This window comes from Pygocentrus nattereri, chromosome 28 (assembly GCF_015220715.1).
Source record: "Pygocentrus nattereri isolate fPygNat1 chromosome 28, fPygNat1.pri, whole genome shotgun sequence".
Lineage (NCBI taxonomy): Eukaryota > Metazoa > Chordata > Actinopteri > Characiformes > Serrasalmidae > Pygocentrus > Pygocentrus nattereri.
This window is the reverse complement of record NC_051238.1, coordinates 19243718-19255264: the sequence shown is the minus strand read 5'-3', so window position 1 is coordinate 19255264 and position 11547 is coordinate 19243718. Positions and strand designations below refer to the sequence as shown.

At 42.7% G+C, this 11547-nt stretch overlaps 1 protein-coding gene across 2 annotated transcripts; it reads right to left on the bottom strand.

Annotated features, from left to right (window-relative positions):
- Nucleotides 1-5833: 5833 nt before the first annotated feature.
- Nucleotides 5834-10012, bottom strand: snap29 (synaptosome associated protein 29). Of its 2 annotated transcripts, none has more exons than XM_017684539.2 (6): nt 9884-10012; nt 8342-8617; nt 8006-8202; nt 7664-7749; nt 7391-7495; nt 5834-7298 (listed from the first exon to the last, which is right to left on the bottom strand). In XM_017684539.2, the coding sequence occupies exons 2-6, from the start codon at nt 8585-8587 to the stop codon at nt 7138-7140; spliced, it is 795 nt and encodes a 264-aa protein (XP_017540028.1). In that variant the 5' UTR covers nt 8588-8617; nt 9884-10012; the 3' UTR covers nt 5834-7137. The 2 variants fall into 2 exon arrangements, with proteins under 2 accessions (XP_017540028.1, XP_017540027.1); XM_017684538.2 differs by lacking the exon at nt 9884-10012 and adding an exon at nt 9541-9784.
- Nucleotides 10013-11547: the final 1535 nt, after the last annotated feature.

Here is an 11547-nt window from a genome sequence, read left to right as displayed (position 1 = left end):
CTGTGTTTTCAGGCTACATTTAGCAACTGCTGTTAGTGGTTTCCCTCTGCAGCTGGACAAAAAAAGCACTTAAACTTTTTTACACCCTGTACTGCTATTAGGAGCTGGCGACAGTTGACCAAACCAGATACTTACACACACTACCTCTTTGAACTATAATGAGCACATGTAGGTATGTACACATATGTGCACACACTCCTGTGTACATTCACCTCTAGACATGTACTTTGAGGCCATTCTTGACATTGTCAACAGTTACTACAGGTAAGTATTACCAGTTATCTAGCATTAAAGATCAATACTGAGATAAAGATTATATACACTCACCAGCCACTTTATTAGGTACAATAAAGTTCAGTTGCTTGTTAACACAAATAGCTAGTCAGCCAATCACATGGCCGCAACTGAATGCATTCAGGCATGTAGAGGTGGTCAAGACAACTTGCTGAAGTGCAGACCGAGCATCAGAATGGGGAAGAAAGGGGATTTAAGGGACTTTGAACGTGGCGTGGTTGTTGGTGCCAGACGGGCTGGTCTGAGTATTTCAGAAACTGCTGATCTACTGGGATTTTCACGCAAAACCATCTCTAGGGTTTACAGAGAATGGTCCGAAAAAGAGGAAATATCCAGTGAGTGGCAGTCGTGTGGACGAAAATGCCTTGTTGATGTGAGAGGTCAGAGGAGAATGGGCAGGCTGGTTCCAGATGATAGAAAGGCAACAGGAACTCAAATAACCAACCAAAATCTCTGAGGAATGTTTCCAACCATCTTTCCAAATTGTGCCACGAAGAATTAAGGCAGTTCTGAAGGCAAAAGGAGGTCCAACCTTTTACTAGCAAGGTGCACCTAATAAAGTGGCCGGAGAGTGTATATTGAGGGGAAACATGTTTGCAGAAAAATGCCATATTTATGCTTGTTCCCTGTAGACATATTAACTTATTTTCACTTAGGAAATCAATACAATATTTAATTTGATTAGATTTATAATGACTATACACTGACTCTGTAACACTGTTAACGTTTGTTAAAAGCACAGAAAAAGTTTCAAATGTTGTCTTTGCTCGTTCTGTGTTTGTATGCACGCACACATATTGTCTGTTCTACTCTCTCCCTCACCCCCTCACCCCCTCACCCCCTCACTCCCTCCCTCACCCCCTTACCCCCTCACCCCCTCACTCCCTCCCACACTGTAGTCAGCAGAATTCTTTGTTCTTTGCAGCGTCATAGTCACCGTGTCACTCCATCATTGCTGGGCCTCTTTTTCCAGTAACATTATTTTTCTTCTGTAACCCTGAATGATTGGTACGTTACCTTTCATTTAACATTTATTACAAATGTTTTATTAGATCTGTCAAATAATTACAATGATTAAACATGGCTGATCATAGTATTTTTGTAGTTAATCACGGTTAATTAGATTTGTCATATTCATATTTGACCATAAATCATTTAAAAGTAATGCAGTTATAGTGAGTGGACAAAATAAGCTCTAACACAATGTATGTACAACTATCAGTAATTCAGTAACATTAGTTTCATCATATGGATGCAGGGTAGTAGTTCGCTGGGGGAGGGGAGCGGGATCACACTTTATAACGTTTATTGGGCCGCTGTACAGCAGTGAAAAGTCCCATTTCTTACCTCACCAGTGAGCTTCCACGCCAACCCTGGCTTCTATTTCCCCTTATTCATAATGCTTCTCATCCATGCGAGCCATTTTCACAAGGATACTTCACAACGTAAACCATTCATTTTACAACCCCATTTCCAAAAAGTTGGGACGCTGTGTATAATGTAAATAAGTGCGATGATATGCAGATCATGTAAACATATTTTTAAAGAAAAATACTTCAAACACAACATAAAAGTTGAAATTGAGAATTTTTTTTTTTTTTTAATATACCCATTTTGTATTTAATGCCAACAAGAAGTTCCAAAAAGTTGGGACGGGGCCTGTTTACCGCTATGTTTCATCACCTCTTCCTTTAACAACACTCTGTTAGTGTTTGGGAACTGAGGAGAGTCTGATATAGCATTTCAGCTGCTTAACAATTCGGGGGCCCATTTGTCATCTTTTTTGTTTAATAATGCACCAAATGTTTTCAGCAGGTGACAGTTTTGGACTGCAGGCAGGTCAGTTTAGCACCCAGACTCTTTTAATACAGAGCCATGCTGTTGTAATACATGCAGAATGTGCAGTAACTGTGTGTAGTGTAATACTGTTTATCAACTAAGTTTTACTTTGATTTGTGAACAACATTCATATCTGTTGGCTATTTGTATAGAACAGTATGAACAGGGGATCTGTGGCCCCAATTTATTTACTTGCCCACCAAAACTGCCAGCTGTTTAGGGCCTTAAAGGTTTAAATAGGCAGCCTACAGGCTCCAGTGGGGTGACAGTTCATAGAGCAGTGTTAATAACTGTACCAGGCCAATTTGAGACAGGCAGGAAATGTTTTGTCATTAGCTGGTTGTTTGATGGAACCTGACATCAGTGGGTTCTGGGATTATGGTGCTGAAAAGAGAGGCATTCCAACCCTAACAAAGTTTAGTGGCATGCTGGGCAAAGCAAAGCTAAACCACACTATCAAAAGAAAAAAGAAGAGGAAAAATTCAAAGTGAATGTGGGAAAAAAGGAAACGTGATGGGTCAGGGTTAGATTCTGAAACTCCTCAATTTGGGAGGTTAGTGTTTGTTCAGAGGGCTGGGCACTGCACTTACCCTTCAGACTAATACTTGAAGGGGAATTCCACCAGTTATTCAAAATTTCTGCATAATTAAAATAAAATGTAAACAAAGTCGTCCTGATTTGATGTCAAGTGGTGCACTATAGAGAAACTTACTGACTTGGATTTCTTTGCAGTGGTGGTAAACCAGAGGTTGCAATGTCTACACAAATGTAACCTTTTTTATGTACCCCCTAAAATGACCAGCATATCAGCATGTCTTCTGGGTTTTGTATGTGATGCTGGTTACTTACAGTGGTATATTTGAAAAATATGTTTTCCACGGTACTATATCTTCATGCATGTAGCTTTCTTTAACAGTGTATTACACCAAAGCCTTATCTTAAAACCATTATAAAACAATGTTTTCGTAACCATTTATCATATAACAACTTTCTGTGAGGGAGGTTATAGAGGCATTAAAATCTTTGGATGACTGGTTCTCACTGACATCACTGTGAACAATTCTGACTCTGTAAGCTTCTCTGGAATGTTTCATTGCACATCATACCACTTTCATCATACGACTGAATTACAACCCCATTTTCAAAAACGTTGGGCCGCTGTGTAAAATGTAAATAAATGTAAATAAAAACAATGCAATGATTTGCAAATCTCATAGACCCATATTTTATTCATAATAGCACATAGAACACATATCAGATGCTGAAAGTCAGACATTTTAAAATTTCATGACAAACATTAACTCATTTAAAAATTGATGGCAGCAATGCATCTCAAAAAGTTAGGACAGGGCCGTGTCTACCGTTGTGTATCATCCCCTCTTCTTTTAACGATAGTTTGTAATTGTCTGGGAAGTGAGGACACCAGTTGCTGGAGTTTTTGGAGAGGAACGTTGTCCCAGTCCCAGTCCCAGTCCCAGTCTTGTAGGATTCTAGCTGCTAAACAGTCCTGGGTCTTTTTTGCCAGATTTTGGACTGCAGGCCAGTTCAGCCCCCAGGCTCTTCTTCTGCAAAGCCATGCTGTTGTGATGGATGCAGGATGTGTTTTAGGATTGTCTTGCTGAAATATGAAGGCCTTCCCTGAAAGAGACGATGTCTGGGTGGGAGCATATGTTGCTCTAAAACCTCTATATACTGGTCTGCACAGATCGAGCCTTTCCAGATGTGTAAGCTGCCCACACCATAGGCACTAATGCAACCCCAAACAATCAGAGATGCAGGCTTTAGGAACTGTGAGCTTATAATAAAGCTGGATGGTTCTTCTCCTCTTGAGTCCGCAGGACATTGTGTCCATGGTGTCCATGGCACAATTTTTAGATTAAGTTTTTTGCAGATTGGTGAACCTCTGACCATCTTTGCTTCTGAGAGACTCTGAAATGCTCTTTTTATACCCAGTCATGTGAGCTAGTTGCAAATTGCTCCTCCAGGTGTTTTTATTAGTATCACTTCCTTTTCCAGCCTTTTTTGCCCTGTCAAAACATTTGTGAGGTGCATCGCTGCCATCAAGTTCTAAATGAGTTACTATTTTTCGTGAACGTAAGTCTCACTTTCAGAATCTGATAGGTGTTCTATGTTCTATTGAATAAAATATGGGTCTATGAGATATGAGAATCATTGCATTCTGTTTGTATTCACATTTATTTTACACAGCATCCCAACTTTTTTGGAATTGGGGTTATATACACTCACCAGCCACTTTATTAGGTATTATTATTATTTGTTCAGTTGCTGTTAACCAACCAAAATCTCTGAGGAACGTTTCCAACACCTTGTTGAAAGTGTACCACGAAGAATTACGGCAGTTCTGAAGGCAAAAGGGGGTCCAACCTTTTACAGGCAAGGTGTACCTAATAAAGCGGCTGGTGAGTGTAGATCTCTTGAGTTTGGCAAAAGACATGCCCATATAAGGACTTCCAGGTCTGAGCTGGTTTTACCTCATGGGAAAAATGAATGTGATTTCCACCCTCCTTCAACCTTTTATCGAAACAAATCACATATTTAATTCTATGAAATGAAAGTTATTAGGCTGAACACCAACCAGAATGACCATCTAAACCAGCACCAGTTCAGTTTAAACCAGCATAAACCAGGAGAGATTAGCTTTGAACAACATCCAGTGGGGTACTGTAAGAGTCTTGTAGGGATCATATTAAAATTTCAGCACTATTTTTCATGATTTCTATGTTAGGCTACCATAAAGACTACGTTAGGCAACGTTGATAGGTGAGATTGGTCTTTTTTCCTCAGGTAAGCAGCCCCACTCCGCCCATTCCCCGAGGTCATAAATTCCTCTATGTTGAAGTCCTGCTGTCACTGAGAAGAACAGCTGGTATCGCGCGCTAATGAGTGCTTTGAGGTGCGCGTGCAGCTGTGGCTGCAAGAATGCTAATGAATAGCGCCAACCATCACTGTGCGGTGAAACACACACAGCCCGCAACAAAGAAACGAAGCACTTTTAAAACCGGAGTTTTAACGGTAATAGACGAAGTGACAAACCTTCACAAACTATGGGAAGGTGGTTAAATAAGTTCACCAGCACTCATTGCTTGCCTGAGGTAAATCAGGGACAGTCGTGGGATAGAAGTTAGGAAACCAGCCCTGTGACCAGAAGGTCGCCGTTCAATCCCCTTGGCTGACGGTCCATGACTGAAGTGCCCTTGAGCAAGACACCTAACCCCCAATTGCTCCCCGGGCACTATGGATAGGGCTGCCCACCGCTCCGGGCAAGTGTGCTTACTGCCCCCTAGTGTGTGTGTTCACTAGTGTGCATGTATGTGGGGGTTTCACTGCACGGATGGGTTGAAAGCAGAGGTCTAATTTCACAGTGTGCAAAACACAGTGACAAGTTCTATTCTATGCCATCAGTGTGACACAATGCTGCGTATGGGGAATTTCACAAAGCAGGATTTTTCTGTTTGTCCGGATGACTTAAACCAAAAGCCAAACCGGTCCAATGGTCCAGAGCTGAGGGATATTCCTACTGGGAAAGGTCTTATACCCCCAGGTGTTACTAGTGTCATTTTCATATAAATGTCTCCATCTAGTGGTAGGTCTTTGTTATTGCAATGTCCAAACCCAGTTCCCTCAGCAAGGTCAAGTTTAATCACTCAGATCACAACTTAAACGAATGCGAATAGAAGACTTACGTAAAATGTCATTTTATTATTATTTTTCTTCACTTAATACATTTCATACCACATTTGGTTTCATACAAACGTGGCTTGCTCTGAAAGGGAGTAACAATTCCATTTGAATACAATGACCTTAAGCTTAATTTAGAATCACTTCTACTGAGAATCACATTGAGATTTCAGTTCAACAAGGAGGCAGTCCCACTACCCAAGCTGAGGCCACGCTGCCCTCTTTCATGTCATGCCTACATCTCTGAATGCATCAATGTTGATAAACAGCATAAAATATCACATTTAAACTCACTTTTTTTAGATATGAGTTGTTTGTCAATCGCGTGACCCAACCTACTTTTCCAGCTTACCAGCAGAGTGTTGTACTTGGAACATATTCAACAGTCAGTGGAAATACAGCCTACATTTTACACAGGAAAGTGCTTTACAAATTCCTGATGTGGCTTTTACTGAGTTATGACATACGTAAAGCTCTTTCGGATCGTGAAACATAACCTATTAACTTCTTTAAAAATGAAAAACAACGAGAACTTGAATGGTGACACATTTGAACATTTCCCCATCAGTCAAAAAAAAAAAAACCAAACACTTAATTCAAGATGAAAAAAGGCATCAAGTGTGGATTCAATGTAAGATACGTTAAGACTCATGCAGTGAACGCTATGACCAATTAAGAAAGTGAAGAAACTGAACCAATGAGATTTTAGCATTAAGGCATGAATAACTGGCCCAAAACTTTCCTGCTGCAACTATTTTCCAGTTAGTGTTCTAATCATAAACCCTGTACTTTCTTTTCAGTCCCTTCAGCATGTATGACCAAAAGGTATGTGAAATGATTGATCTGGGCTGCCTAACTAAAAAGCTATAAGTATAAAAAGTGGCACACCTCGTTCTAGTACAGAAAAAAATGCTCAAATAACATGAGTGCGAGTGTCGTGTGAACAGTTCTGCTTGTATTTTGACTAGCGGCACTGTCAGAAGGCCAGCAGGCCAGTCTGCAGATTAACCTCGTCACGTGGTAGAGTTGGACGTTTGGCCAATTCTGCATGACTGGACACTCAACAAAAATTCAAATGACTTGAAGATCCATGCATTAGCTTTTACCTTCCGTGAATTGTGACGCTGTGAAGGGAGACCAGCTACACTGATACTTCTGGGAGAACAGTAAAACTTAAAACTAAAAAAAAAAAAAGTTCTGACCGGCCCACTCAAAGAATATACACACAACTGAATGCTTTCAAACTGTCTACACCGTCTTCTTGAACACCCGGGTAGCCGCTGGAGTTGATAGCAGTCTCTAACCTCATTTAAGGTTCTTGATCTGCCGGTTGGTGGAGCTGATCTTGCCATCCATGGAGTCCACTTTATTAAGCAGTGAATCCAGAGAAACGTCTTGATCATCAATCTCTGCCTGCAGCCCGAGTCCCAAGTTCTTCAGCCGACTCAGACCCAGAGACATCTCATCTGGATAGAACACAAACATGCACAGCCTCTGCTCAAGTGTCTCTTTCCTTCATTAATCCCATAATTCCTTCAATCATCTATTCATTCCTCACCTAGGTTATTGTCCAGTTGTTGATGAGCAGCTCTCAGCTGTTTATTCTTTGGGTATCCATTCTGACTGGAGGGTTCATTATCAAATGAAGCAGAAGCTCCAAACCCTGTTTGACCAAACGTTACAGGCAAGCTTTAGCAAAAACTCATACCTCTTCCATTTTAACTACTCACTTAAAATACAGCAGATGTGTTTAAGAAATGTATCGTATTTAAATGATATAAGCACTAACTGAGACTGAATTAAGTGGAATAAGCATGCTTTTTGTGCTCACCGGATGTGTCCAGTTTCCTTAGGTTGGGGTGGCTGGCCTCGTATTTACCCTCCTGGTCTTTGCTCTCGGTCAGTGCAGTCTGTAGCCTATGGTTATTACAAACAACACAGTCTCAATCTGTATGTTTGTGAAGTCACGTCGCTGTTTGTTCCTTAAAAATTTCAATATGATTAATATTTATGCTCATGTGTTCATTAATTATGTTTCCTACTGTGTCACAACCACAAGCCACCAAGAAAGCTGGGAAAATAACGTTTAATGTTTTTACAGATTTTATGTGAGCTTCGCACGTGTTCACTCCACTACACTGGAACTTGGTGGGAATACGTGCTGTCTCAGTACCTGCTGTTGGCCTGATAGGCTGTGGGAGGTTCCTTCTGCGGAGGCCTTGGCTCAGGTTTGCCTTTGAAGTAATTGACCAGACCCCCCCATACACTCTTAATGGAGTTTATGTGCCTTTGACTGGTCCTCATGTCCTGCTCCATGTTATCAACCATTCTCTCTGTCCTCTTCAAAACCTCACCCTGGCGAATCAGCTCCTGCAACAGACATGCAAATACAAAAAAGAATATAATAAACGACAAAAATCTTAAACGACTAAAAAAATCCAAGTCATGCCATGTAACACAATTCATCTCCTCACACCGAGAGCACTCCTATCATCTAAAAACATCTCACCTCTGCTGTCTCAGTTCCGACTTTTTCCGATTCATAGATCAGACCAAGTGACCGATTGCTGCTGTCCACAGCGGACTTTGCTGTGCGCATCACTTCCTGCTCGAGCTGCCGCTGCCGCCGCTCGGCAGGGCTCAGCTTTCGCTCTTCGTCTTCTTCATCATCAAAGTTAAAGCCTCTCCTCGGCCCTGCCTGTTCCTCGTCATCATCCTCGGCGAAGGGGTTGTGGGATTTAGGATACGCCGCCATCCTCTGACACCAGCTGGATTATTTAAGCGCCTACGGAAGAGAAAGGAAAAGGACAAGAGAGTTCTCGTGAGCTTCTTACTGAAAAACGCAGGGCATGTTATGTAACAGCACTTACTGTGTCAACTGTAAATTCGTTTTGCTTGTATTTTAATGTCCACAGGCCAGGCTTTCTCAGTTAATCGGACACTTTAAGCACAGAGCGTCTGTCAGAACTACACTGAAGTTTTCATGGACTCCTAGCTATTACTACTACTATTAATATTAGTAGTATAATAACTCTGTAGGTAGTTTGACCAGAGGAGGATGGGTCCTCCCCCGGTGAGCCTTGGTTCCTCCCAAGGTTTCTTCCTCAGCTCTGAGGGAGGTTCTCCTTGCCACTGTCGCCCCTGGCTTGCTCACCTGGGGGTTTTACATTCATGTTCTTTTCTGGAATTCTGTGAAGCTGCTTTGTGATGACATCAGTTGTAAAAAGCGCCACAAATAAATTTGATTTGAGAGTCCTCGCTCTAGGCTGAAGATATCGAGCTTGGTCAGAAGGCAGTGAAAGGAGAAAAAGGAAGCTGTGAAAGATGAAGAAAGCTTCCTCTGCAGGGTCCAAGTCGCCTTTGTGACCGTTATGTCAGAGTAAATTCAGATTCCCAGATAAAGCTGGTCTGACCACGCGAACCAGAGGAGCTATAAAAATAACCTGAACAAACAAGACCGAACGGAACCTGAGCGCCAGTTTGTTGCTTATCAAACAAGCGCAGGCTGCGCAAAAGCCATGGCGCAAGTTAGTTAGTCAATCTACGAGAAACAGCACCAGATCTCGCGCGGACACAGCGAACCCGCTACACAGCGAACATACAGCGCTAGACTAACAACACGAGCCGAGCTTAAACATCCGCACAGAACCCAGACAGGCAGGTTAACTCCAGCGCCCCGCTCGCAGCAGGTTATACTGGCAAACTGACCTGAGACGGACGACTGGGTTAGTTACTGTCGGACTGTCCAGCTCACAGCCAAACCGACCCGCCGCGGGCACAGAGTCCGATAAACACACCGACCCTTCCCCCGTCACAGCTCGCCCTCGACAGCAGTCCAAACACCAAAGGTGTAACCCGCCTCGGAAGGTTCGGCCGCGGTTCGAGTCCAACCTTAAACCCGAGAGTCCAGCGTGTTCTCTACGTGATCAGCTGACTGGGCGGAGGAGAAGCAGCTTCCTGACTCGCCGTGATGACGTCGCAGCAGCACGACGTCCATACTACTAATCCAGAAACACTACTGATGAAGATGAGGATGAGAATGAACCCTTACCTTCTGCATCCGGCAGTCCCAGTTATTTTACAGGAAAAGTCACTCGAAAGAGGCCCTGAATAGCGAGGCTCCATGAACCACCGGGGCTTTCCAGCCCAAAGGTTCTGCGCCCGAACCTCACCGAGTCGCTCTCACTACTGACACCTGCTGTGCGGAGGGACGCATGACAGCCTAAATCAGTCCTGAGCCGGAGTGTCCGGGAATGTCTCTGTGGGATAAACTACTTTTCCCGCTCTGGGTCAGTGAACATAAGAGGGTGTGTTTGCAGGGGATGTTAGTAGCTGAGTGCTGTGATGGTGACACTTAATGCACGACCTCTTGTGGAACTGGGAGTGAAGGACAGTAAACTGCACAGAGCAGAGACAAACAGAGCTCATAGATTCTTATTGAAGAAGAAGCGTTTTAACTGTAGTGGGGTTTGATAGAATCTCCCCAGCCTTAGAGAACACCCTTTCACTAGCCTACACTCTATTATAGTGATCACACACACACACACACACACACACACACACACACACACACACACACACACATATATATATATATATATATATATATATATATATATATATATATATATATAAAATAAAATACTAAGTAACACTAAAGTCAAGTAGCCTACTAAACACTAACCTAATAATCTAATATAGTCTAATGCAGTGTAATAATAATAATAATAATAATAATATAGATAATAATATCTGATATAGTAACTGAACTTTAACCACTAACTCTGACACTTAACCAGCGCACAGTCCTTCTGATCCGTTTACAGTGTTTATACACTCGCTGGCCACTTTATTAGGTACACCTAATACTTGCTTGTAAAAGGTTGGACCCCCTTTTGGCTTCAGAACTGCCTTAATTATTCATGGCAGACTTTCAACAAGGTGTTGGAAACGTTCCTCAGAGATTCTGGTTGGTTATTTGAGTTCCTGTTGCCTTTCTATCATCTGGAACCAGTCTGCCCATTCTCCTCTGACCTCTCACATCAACAAGGCATTTTCGTCCACACAACTGACCGCTCACTGGATATTTCCTCTTTTTCGGACCGTTCTCTGTAAACCCTAGAGATGGTTGTGTGTGAAAATCCCAGTAGATCAGCAGTTTCTGAAATACTCAGGCCAGCCCATCTGGCACCAACAACCACACCACGTTCAAATGTCTTGACCACCTCTACATGCCTAAATGCATTGAGTTGTGGCCATGTGTTTGGCTGATTAGCTATTTGTGTTAACAAGCAACTGAACATAATAAAGTGGCTGGTGAGTGGAGTGCTTATCTTGGTTGAACTGCTGCTGAAACAGCGTGTTTGGTGATGTGACTGGTGTAGAATTGTGTAGAACTGAGGTGTAGCAGCCACCCCATAGACTGATGTTCAGGGAGAGGGGTGGGGACATTATGCCGCAGCGTATGCTGGGGATTGTAGTCCAGTGCTCAGGCTTGTGCTGCGGGCCTGTTTGACACATGGGGTTTAGAAGCTCTGCAGACTGACATGTGTAACAACGTGTGATTATTACCACATGTTGTCCGTACATTAGATATTTAAGCGTTAACAGAGATAAAACAACCGATCTTAAATAAACCCAGCACCATCAAAACACCGCAAACGCAGCTGGTTTCCAGCGCCACGCCCTCCGTCGGCGCATCACGCACGGAGTAAT